Here is a 10208-nt window from a genome sequence, read left to right as displayed (position 1 = left end):
CTGTCACAACATATCAACCTTACCAAATGTAATGAAGGTAGGTGGAAAAATATTGTTCCAATATATTCGCCCAGAAACCTAAAATTGTATAATCCCCGGACCACAAAAACAATTTTTTTTTTTCCGGCTAAGAAGCACCGCGGCCACAGAGGGCCTATTGTACGCCGTCCCTCCTATGCTTAAAACAGGCCAATTGCCTTTGCAAATCTGGACACTGTATACGGATCTACTGTCTCGCAAAATTTGGGATCCAAGATACGATCCTTACCAAAGATGAGGAATCGTGTTCTTGCCACTACATCACATCTTCAAATGTCTCTTCTTTCTTCCTGCAGAACCTACAGATAGGGGGCTCTATCAGTCTCATTTTATAGAGATGCTAATTTAGCTGACAGTGTCCCGTGTATAGACCTGTCACCGATCTTGAGATACTCCTATTCATATTAAGAATGCAGTTACTTCTTTTCGGGCAGGGTCCTTTGAGGAACATTTTTGATTGTTCTATCCCTCTGGTATTTCTCCAGAGTAACCCAGCCTTGCTCTCAGCAATCTTTTTGATATGCCTCTTCGTATGGTTGCGACTAATTCCACATATGGGGTCAGGTTTGAGAGGAACATACTCAGATACTTTCCTTGCTTGGTAGTCCGCTCGCTCATTTCCTTTAATGCTTTTATTTCCAGGCACCCATTCCACCCTCACCTTGTTGGGCAAGGAGAGAGAGTTCAGGTTAGCCTTACACTCCTCCACCAATTTGGAGCGGGTTACATAGTTATCCAGCGCATAGATGGCTGCCTGACTGTCCGTGTATCGTAATTAGCCTTCCCCTCATGCCCTCTTTTATTAAATTCTGGGCACAGACATTTATTGCAAACACCTCAGCCTGGAACATTGTGGTGTGTTTTCCTAACGAAATGGATGTGCCTTGATTAGGCTTATCCATCCTCCATATTCCTGCTTCAGATCCTTGTTCCATTAAGGATCCGTCTGTGTAGCAGTTTATCCCATTACACGGCTTATGTGGGGTTCACCCTTCAACGCTTACACTATAGTAAGTGCTCTTGTACTTCTTCTCCTGATGATCAGAGTGCATTGCCAGGATCCCGTCTTCATTGATCCTCCTGAACAGTCTGCCATGTCCCTCATAAGTTAAGGAATGGTAGTTCATTCCTAGTTTCATAAGCCTATATGCAGAGCTAAGGGCTTGAGCTTCAATCTCTATATGAAGAGGTTTAATGTTCAGAAGAATCTCCATTGCTACAGAAGGAGTAGTGCTTATGGCACCCGTTATCATGAGGCATAGCAGTCTCTGAAGTTTCCCGAGCCAAGTTTGGGATTTCCTGGTCGTAGCCTTATCCTACCATACAATGAACCTGATTGCAATGTAGCGTCTGTTAGTGAAGACAAAAAGACTGACCTTTTGAGGATTGATGCTCAGACCATATTCCTGGCACCATCCATTCATAAGGTCTACCGATGTTTGAACCAGTCCTGAGATAGTTCCCGGGAATTTGCCTCTTATCAGCACAGCGATATCGTCAGCATATCCCTGCGTGTAGAAACCTGCCTTATTGGATCTAACAAGGAAGGTGTCCACCACCATACACCACAGGAGAGGAGATAGAACCCCACCCTGCGGACTGCCACCAGCGGGCTTCATCCACATCTTAGTGTGTCCTAGCTCCAACTTTAGCAATCTTCCTTCCAACATCGCGTTGATCCAGTTGAAAGAAAATGGTTCTGTAAGGAGTACGATCAAAGGCACCTTCAATGTCAATGAAGACACCAGCCATGATCTCCTTATAGGCCAAACTCTTTTCAATCCCGGATATTAAATGATCTAAAGCATCCTCACAGGATTTCCCTGATTGACAGGCAAATTGAGCGCAGTGTAGAGGTCTCTCTACCAGCGTAGTCTCCCTAATATGTCTGTCCAGACCCTTCTCAAGTGTCTTCATTAAGAAGGATGTCAGACAGATAGGTCTGGTCGCCTTGGGGTTGTCATAAGAAGCTTTCCCTGGTTTGGGTATATAACACACCTTCGACACACTCCAGCTACATGGAATGTGACTCAGTGCCAAACTCCCCCTGAGCAAAGCTAAGAGATATGGCTTCAAGACCGTAAGGCCTTTTTGTAGTAGGACCGGAAAAATTCCATCCGTGCCGACTGATTTAAAGGGCGAGAAGGATTTAATCGCCCACTAAACCTTGCCAGAGTTGACAATCCTATCCTATTTTCCTTGACCCACTTATCTCTACTGCATGTGTAGCTCTCTATAGTGGGGGTTGTGTCCTTTTCTTCTATCAGTACACACCCAGGGAAGTGTGAGCGTGCCAGAGCCTCCAGGTTTCCCACCTCAGAGTTGGTGAACCCCCCTTCCACCTCAACAGCACCCAACACTCCTCTTTCAGAGTCCTTGGATAGAATCCTATTAATTCTGAACGTGGAGGGAGCATCATTAACATCATTGCAAAACCTCCTCCATGCCCCTCTTTTGGCCTTCCTAAAAGCCCTATTGTTGTCAGTTAGTGCACTCTTGTAGGTGCCCCAACAGCCTGTTCTTTTCGCTGTATTGAAGAGTCTCCTCGTGAGTCCTCTCAGCCTGGCCAATTCCTCATTCCACCTGGTTGTATTCCTGTTGGTTTGGATCCTGCATATCCTGTTATTATCAGTGTAGGATCTTATGATCGCGTCCGTTAGGGACGTGTTAAGACATTCAAGCTGCCAGGTGTTTCTGATTGTTTCTGGACAACTCTTGACCTCTTCCTCGGAGAGGTTGGGTACACTAGGTGTCCCAGTTCGTCAACTTTTGATTCCTGTACGCCAACTCGGTCATGTCACATGTCGTTAAGTCATATCAAATATATCGATGATCTGACCATGACTCTTCATCCGAGACGTGCCAATTCTTAATCATCGGACCTACTCGACAAGTGGCTATGGTTATATCTATGACTTCCGCCCTCACTCTATTGACAAAGGTAGCCTTGTTGCCTCTGTTGAGGACCTCTAAGTATTCCCCTAAAAGATACTCTAAAAGAGACTCACCTCTCTGGTTGGTGTTTGTGCTCCCCCAGAGCCAGTGATGGGCGTTGGCGTCCATGGAGACCACTATTTCATCTTTCCCAGCCAGCCCATCCACCATCCTCCTCAAGGCCGCCGTTGGAATGGCCTCTTCAAAGGGGAGATAGCAAGTGTCACCTCCCTATGGGTTCCCTCTTTGAGGGCCAACTTCGCTGCTGCCAAGTCCCTGGAACATAAGTGCCAAAGAGGCAGCATCTTGAGTTTACTCTTATACAGGATACAGGTTCTGGCATGCATTGGCACAGAGATGATGCTGTACCCCCGCATGCCCAGTCCGCTGATCCTGCCTTTAAATTAGTAAGGTTTTTGAATTAAAATAATATCAATGTCCTTACCCTTGCCTGTAGAACAAGCAGCAATCCAGTGATGCAGGTTCACTTGCACAACCTCATCCTCTTCTTTAGTCCTAAGCTGCCAGGTCCCCCCCCCCGGCGGGGACAGTGATACACCACCACCCCCGGTCCACGCCTCAGCGGAGGCCCGAGGAGCAGTGAGCCCCCAGCCCCAGCCGAGGACGCGCCCCCAGCAGCCAGGCCTCCAGGATCGCTCTCCACCGTCAGCCTTCTGGTTCCACCAACTGCCCGTCCTCCAGAGCCACCCGCTGCCAGCCCTCCGGATCCACTGGTAATCAGTCGTCCAGATCCGCTCGCAGCCTGCGCTCCAGATCCACCCATGGTCCGCCTCCCCGATTCCCTCGCCCCAGTGCGATGGGCCGCCACCCCACTCACACCAGCGCGAGAGGTCAAAGTAGCATTCTCTACATCCGTGGCTCCAGCAGCCCCTCTCTCTTCCCTTGGTGGAGGTCTGATCCTAGTATGAACCTTCACACAGGCCTTCCTGAAATTGTAATTCATCAGGAAGCCTCTGCCTTCCAAAAAGCGTAGACTGCTTTCCGGGATCTTAAAAATCCTGTAAAAGCCAGCCTCCTCTTCCTTAGTGCCGACCAGTGACCATCATCCAACATCGGGCATCCTAGAGTTATGGTAGCCAATTCTTCGAAGGAGAATGTCTGCCTCAACTCGCTCACCAGGGAAGAAAATTCCCACCCTGGTGGTCCTCTGGAGCTCATCAACGTTGCCGACGTGTAAGGTGATATTATCGCCGATGGTGACGTCTCTGATGACAGTCGACAGCCAGTCCCTACCAGCTTGGTTGTCACAAATCACGATGCACCCCCCCCCCGAGATGATAAATAAAATTACTAAACTCGAGGTGTGCACCCCTTGTGCCTCTTCGTCCATGATCCTGATCAGGCGTGTCTGCACCTCATCACTCTGCTCACGAGTGAGCTGGACGGAAGGATAGCCGTCAGGAATGATGGCAACCCCACTGAATCCCACAGCGTTTGAGTACGTTGGTCTCAATGATCCACCTCCCCTAGGCCTCTTTGCCGTAGGCGCAAAAGTCCCTGGGGAGGACCTTATCCTCTTCGCAGTGGAGGGTCCCGGTCCTGAAAAATTCCGGTCCCTATCAACAGAGGTTGATGGGCCCGGCCGTTCATCAGTGTCCTGGGGCCTCCCCCCTCGCCTCATATCAGCTCTCCTGGTCGTTCCAGGTCCCGAAGGGTTCCGGTCCCTAACACCATAGGTGGAGATGCCTTGTTGACCTTCGGTATCTTGAGAACTGACCCTAGGCCTCCTTCTAGCCCTCCTGGATGGTCCGGGTCCCGCCGAGGTCCGATTCCTATCAGCCGAGGCTGATGGGCCTGAAGGTCTCCCGGTATCCCGTGGCCGATCCAAGCTCCTTGGCTTACTCTCCGCAGCAGAACTAGGTCCTGTAGAGCTCTGTTCCCTATCAACCAAAGTTGCTTGGCCCAAAACACTCTCAATCTCCTGTAGTCCTGCTGTGGCTCTGTTGATCGCACGCCGCCTTCTCCTCCTTGCGCCCGATCATCTGTCATCCCTTCTTCTAGACTGGGGTCCGGGGGGAGTTTCCACTTCCCCCTTCCCCCTTCCCTTTGCTGTGGTTCCTCATCACTCATCTCTTCCACGATCGTGGAAAGTGAGCTCGAAACATTCCCTGGCAGTTCCACTGCTGGCCCTGCCAGGTCCGAAATGTCTGAGGATGACGAGTCCTCCTCATTTGGAGAGGGAAAAATATAAAACAAGTTGTCGTCATTCATTTTGTTCCCACGAGTATGGGGGTTCTTAAAGGCACTGCAGGTACTACCCTTTCTCCCTGCAGCGGGCATTAGATACAATGGGGTGCGCCAGGTGCTCCAAGTGGGTCGATATAGTATATTTTTATACACCCTCTGCCATTCAGCCTCAGCTCGAGCTCCCTACGCCTAGCTTGGGTGTTTAAAGGGCCCGTCACGCCTGTCTTATTGACTGGCATGACGGACACCCGCCTCTGTCGTTCGCGAGTCCCATCGAACTCCCCAGGGGCACCACGCGGAGGTGACAGTAGGCGTTGGCAGGGATAGAGAGAACTGGCAATCCTCAGACAGTGAGTTGGGCACTCTGGCCTGATTCATCCGCAAAGAGTTGGGGAGACACCCGCACCCATCTCCCTCTCTAGTTCTCCTGTTGCCCTGCCCATTAATCCTCCCCCCAAAACAAATTTACCAAGAACTTAAAATTATATCAAGATCCAGGCCCCAGATGAATAATCCTCCCAGGGCCCCAGAAATAATCTACTCAGGGATTCAAACACCAATCCAACTCTCCCCAAAAACAATTCCGCCCAAGGCACAAACATTATATTCATCCCAAGCCTCAAAAATGAATCTATCCCGGGCCTCAAAAGTAAATATGTTATGGTCCCCAAATGGTCTAGGTACGGCTATGTTCTAAAATTTAATATCTAGGGAAAAATAATAACTTGTTAGTATTAGAAAAAGTGTCTAATGATTAACTAAAGAAACTAGTCGAAGGACTAGTGCGAAACTACACTTGTGCTCTACAAATAACCTTATCCGAATTCTCCGATTCCTGGTAATTACTTGCTAAGATGAAAAATACCCGAATAGGCAGCACTGCCACAAGGCTACACCAGGCTGGTACAATCCTTTATACAAATATGTGTCGTTAATTTTATGATTCTTTGTTTTTTTTATAATAGTGTTGTGTAATCGCTCTATATACATGTTATTCTTAACTAATTTTTTTTTAATAACATATTTCTCATAATATATGTATACCAATGATAAAATCACATTGATCAAACTAATTATTCACATAATTTAGCATGTGGCCAATTATTCAAGGATCTCAAAGGGTATTTTCATGAAAAAATCGGCAATTTTTTCTTGTTTACGATTCTAGGTATTTTGGGGGATGCTAAATCCTAATTTTAGGTTTGCGATTTCACCAACTTCTAAGCAGAAATAGAAAATAAATCCAAAAATGAGGAGCTTTTCTTTTTTTTCAGTTTTCGCTTCACTAGAAAACTAACAATTTTTCGAAAGCTCACACTCAGTAGCAAATGAAAGTAGATTATACTTACTACAAAATGCTTTTATTTTATTTTTGGCTAAACTGGAATGTCGATAGAATGCTCTTAACCTAGCCCACTTGTCAGTTCTATGTTAAAAACGTATAAAACTTCCTTCCAACTGTCCGGTTTGATCTAAGCATTTGTAGTAGTAAAACTTTGGTGAAACTTGGGCACAACTGGACAATTAGAAAAAGATTTTTTTCGTGTTTTACAAAGAACCGAAATATGGCCTTTGTTAAAAGCACTAAAGCGGCGTTTGAGGTATACCAAAAATAAAATATAACATTAAAAATTTGCAGATAATTTTTTCCCATTTAATCTTATATAGAATTTTAATTTTCCAGAAATGTTAAGGATTCTAGTTATGAGGGAAAAATTGTTTAAAAAATCCAAAATTTAAGCTTTTTTCTCCATATTTGTTGTGATTTAGGCTGCTTAAGATTTAGTAAAACTAAAATTCCGGTTTAACACCCCCCAAAAATATGGAATCGTTGAGAAAAAACTGCTATGATTTTTTTTCTGAAAGTAACTCTGAAACTTAGTAATCCTCGTTCAAAATTTAGTTATAACAAAGCCTGATCCCTAATGTTATAAACCATATTTGAATCCCTTTCAGCGGTTAGAATGTTATGGGAAAATGTCCAGGAAACATTTTAGTTTCAGATTACAATATATTAAAGTAGTGTTGTTGTTTTTTTACTCTAAGCTTTATTTAAGTCATATCTATCTAATAGGCTTAACTATAAATCTTATTGCTAGGCCAAGTTTGCTATAAAGTTAGTGGATGAGATGTACATATCTACTTCTAAGAATATAGCTCTTTGAGATTTTTACTCTCGAGGAAATTATCGATACTGAATCAAACAAACGTGCTCCTGTTAAGTCCTAAGACTTATGAATTCGATTTTAGATTGAATTGTGATTCAGAATTACCAAAATGTTTCAGCCAATTTTCGTGTTGAGTATGTTTTTATTCTGTATCCTTTGTTTACATTCAAGAAGTTTTCGTGTTAATATTTTACTTTGATGATTTTACAGGCCAAAACTCCAAAAGGGAATCGGGAAATAAAGTTCGATCCGAGAATATAGCTGCAGCAAAGGTATTTTATTTTAGTTAAAGTTTTCGATTAATATGTTGTTAAATTTTGCATAAGTTAGGTAAATTATTTTGGTTGTGGTTCACACAACCAAAATAATTTGTTTTCATCAGACCCTTCCCATCTGGATCAAAGATTATTTAGTTTTTCTTGTTTATTATTTATGTTAACATCATAATTAATAATGAATTAGCTAAGTTTTCCCTTGATTCAATATTGTTCAAATACCATGTGTTTAACATCTGAGACCATATGGTCTGATCATATGAAAGTCTTAAGACTTGATAAAATTATTGCTTGGTAATTACTAAAATATGCAATTTAATGAAGTGCAAAATTTTGTTGTAAGAACCTAAAATGGTGTATCTAATACTGAAAACATACGAAAATCCTTCTAGTTTTTGTTTAATTCATGAAATTAATAGACATAGCAAGCATATCTTCCTTGTGCTAGAGCTACAGCCTTTGAACTGAAATGGTCCGTTATGCCCTAGTTACAAAAAACCTTGATTCTAATACAACAATAAATAATGTTTTATTTAAATTCATGTGTAAGGGAAACCTCAAATTGTAAAAAATGATTGAATAAGAAATATTCTACGGGTAAAATTGACTTAATCTCTTGAGCTATCATTAAGCAACAAACATCTTATGAGTAACACACAAACAACATAGATAAAACACCTATAAGATTTTGTTACTGTACAATAAGGTACCGATCATACAAATTATATATATATATATATAGTTTAGAGAAGTGACCATGAAAATTTTGAATCTGAGATTTCAACAGAAATACAAGTTTTGAGGTCCCCTGAGTCCAAATAACCAAGTTTCGCAAAATAGTGTTATATATTACAGCAACTTTTTTGATAAAATCAAATAACCAGAAGTGCCTCTTTACATAATTATCTGTAATCATGATCTACTACATTGTGAAAATAATTATATCTAATTGTTTTATTCTTGAAAATACCTATGTGAGGCCTGAACATTAACTTTATAAAGAATTTAGAAATTTGACGGTTAGTAGCACTGTTGATACTGAAATAATGTTGGTAGCACTGTTGTTTTGCATTGATAATGCATGCTTTTTTTATTTGTTGTTATGTCCATACAAGTTTCAAGCTGCTAGGTTAGTTGTGTTATCGCTGTTGTGTTGTTAATCATGGTCGATTTGCACCAAAGAAGAGCAACGTTCAGTGATCCGTTTTTGAGGTAGGAAGGGATATCAGGGGCCCAAATTCATTTAAGACTTTCGGTACAGTACGGGAACAGTGTTTTACCACAATGGAGTGCTACGATTGGATTGAAAAATTCAAAAATGGTCGCACAAGTGTTATGTACGATGAAGGAGCCGGACGACTGTTTACTGCCACATATGAAGAAAACATTGAGCGTTAACGTGAAATGGTGCTCCTAGACAGACAAATAACTATTGACAAAGTGGCACATCGTTTACAAATTAGTCATGGTTCTGCCTACAAATTCATCTAGAACAGACTTTGGTTTCATAAAGTTTGTGCAAGATGGGTCCCAAAACAACTCACACAGTTGCAAAAACAAATGCTCTTGGACACCTGCCAATAACATTTGGATCGCTATGGTAATAAACGGGACAACTTCTTAGACAGGATTATTACTGGTGACCAAACATGGATCCATCATTAGGAGCCAGAGAGTAAACAGAAGAGTATAACATGGAAACATCCAAATTCAGTAAGCAAGAAAAGTTCAAGACCCAATCGTCCGCAGGAAAACTGTGCTTACGGTTTTTTTAGACTCACTAGGTCCAGTACTGTAACATTATGAGGAAAGCTACGTTACAGTGAGATGCTTACTGCCAAGCTAAAGCCTGCAATTCGAAGCAAACACCAAGGACTGCTGTCAAAAGGTGTTGCTTTGTTGCACGATAATGCCTGTCCACAAACTGCTGCTCACACTGCTGAAACGCTCCAGAAACTCAATTTTGAAGTACTGGCTCATCATCCATATAGTCTCGATCTTGCCCCTTCTGACCATCACTTGTTTGTTCCATTCAAAGAGCCATTAAAGGGCCGTTGATTTACATCGGACAAAGTAATGAAAGAGGGACAAAGCATTCCTGGCTCGTAGCTCAACCGAAAACCTTTTTGTGAAGAGCTTTATAATTTATCAAATTTATTAAAGTAAAAATAATCAATACATCACTTCATTAATAAATTATAAAGTATCATTTTTAGTACTTTATAAGTAAATAAATTATAAAGTATAACATTATTATTATTTTTAAATAATACAATTAATTTTTTTAACAATTAGTATTTAGTCTTAAGTCTATTTGTATCAATAACTGCTTGGAAGTATTTTAGTATGAAGTAAACTAGATTTTTTTACTTTTTTACTTTGGCCTACTAAACATAAGTCTATATCTTAATATAATTGAAAATGTAGTGAAAAATCTAGAACAATGGATCCAGAAGGATCACTTCCTCCAACGAACTTTTTGGAAGCTTCAGTCAAGTAGCACCAGCATGGCAGAGGATTAAGCAATACAACAATTGAAAATAAGTTTCTCCCACTCTCCCATATTCATGCACTATAAAAACCT

The 10208-nt window shown here is 42.2% G+C and overlaps 4 protein-coding genes across 4 annotated transcripts in view; 1 reads left to right on the top strand and 3 right to left on the bottom strand.

The window, feature by feature from the left end:
- Window positions 1-1025: 1025 nt before the first annotated feature.
- On the bottom strand, window positions 1026-1664 carry LOC106684809 (uncharacterized). The gene is made up of 2 exons (XM_014427093.1): window positions 1416-1664; window positions 1026-1355 (listed from the first exon to the last, which is right to left on the bottom strand). Exons 1-2 carry the CDS (start codon window positions 1662-1664, stop codon window positions 1026-1028), a joined length of 579 nt encoding a protein of 192 aa, XP_014282579.1.
- A 447-nt stretch (window positions 1665-2111) lies between these two features.
- LOC106684808 (uncharacterized) lies at window positions 2112-3144 on the bottom strand. Its single transcript, XM_014427092.1, has 2 exons — window positions 2879-3144; window positions 2112-2784 (listed from the first exon to the last, which is right to left on the bottom strand). Exons 1-2 carry the CDS (start codon window positions 3142-3144, stop codon window positions 2112-2114), a joined length of 939 nt encoding a protein of 312 aa, XP_014282578.1.
- A 313-nt stretch (window positions 3145-3457) lies between these two features.
- LOC136795232 (glycine-rich protein 1-like) lies at window positions 3458-3937 on the bottom strand. Its single transcript, XM_067045135.1, has one exon. The coding sequence runs from the start codon at window positions 3935-3937 to the stop codon at window positions 3458-3460; it is 480 nt and encodes a 159-aa protein (XP_066901236.1).
- Window positions 3938-7339: 3402 nt separating this feature from the next.
- Window positions 7340-10208, top strand: part of LOC106684813 (T-complex protein 1 subunit gamma) — a 37328-nt gene continuing 34459 nt past the window's right edge. The window contains exons 1-2 of the mRNA XM_014427096.3: window positions 7340-7483; window positions 7560-7621. Coding sequence (XP_014282582.1) covers window positions 7459-7483; window positions 7560-7621 — 87 coding nt within the window. The 5' untranslated portion in view covers window positions 7340-7458. The remainder of the gene's footprint in view (window positions 7484-7559; window positions 7622-10208) is intronic.

The sequence above is a fragment of the Halyomorpha halys genome, unplaced genomic scaffold (assembly GCF_000696795.3).
Source record: "Halyomorpha halys isolate HHAL.00 unplaced genomic scaffold, Hhal_1.1 Scaffold622.1, whole genome shotgun sequence".
NCBI classification, from domain to species: Eukaryota; Metazoa; Arthropoda; class Insecta; order Hemiptera; family Pentatomidae; genus Halyomorpha; species Halyomorpha halys.
This window is presented reverse-complemented; position numbering and strand designations above follow the sequence as displayed.

What these genes read in the sequence shown, in the direction of transcription:
- LOC136795232 (XM_067045135.1), bottom strand. Translation starts at nt 3,937, where the DNA reads ATGAATTACAATTTCAGGAAGGCCTGTGTGAAGGTTCATACTAGGATC.
- LOC106684809 (XM_014427093.1), bottom strand. Translation starts at nt 1,664, where the DNA reads ATGTGGATGAAGCCCGCTGGTGGCAGTCCGCAGGGTGGGGTTCTATCT. An exon ending in TGAGCATCAATCCTCAAAAG is followed by an intron (nt 1,356 to 1,415) that starts GTCAGTCTTTTT and finishes ATTGTATGGTAG; the next exon opens with GATAAGGCTACGACCAGGAA.
- LOC106684808 (XM_014427092.1), bottom strand. Translation starts at nt 3,144, where the DNA reads ATGGTGGATGGGCTGGCTGGGAAAGATGAAATAGTGGTCTCCATGGAC. An exon ending in GTCTCGGATGAAGAGTCATG is followed by an intron (nt 2,785 to 2,878) that starts GTCAGATCATCG and finishes TGGGACACCTAG; the next exon opens with TGTACCCAACCTCTCCGAGG.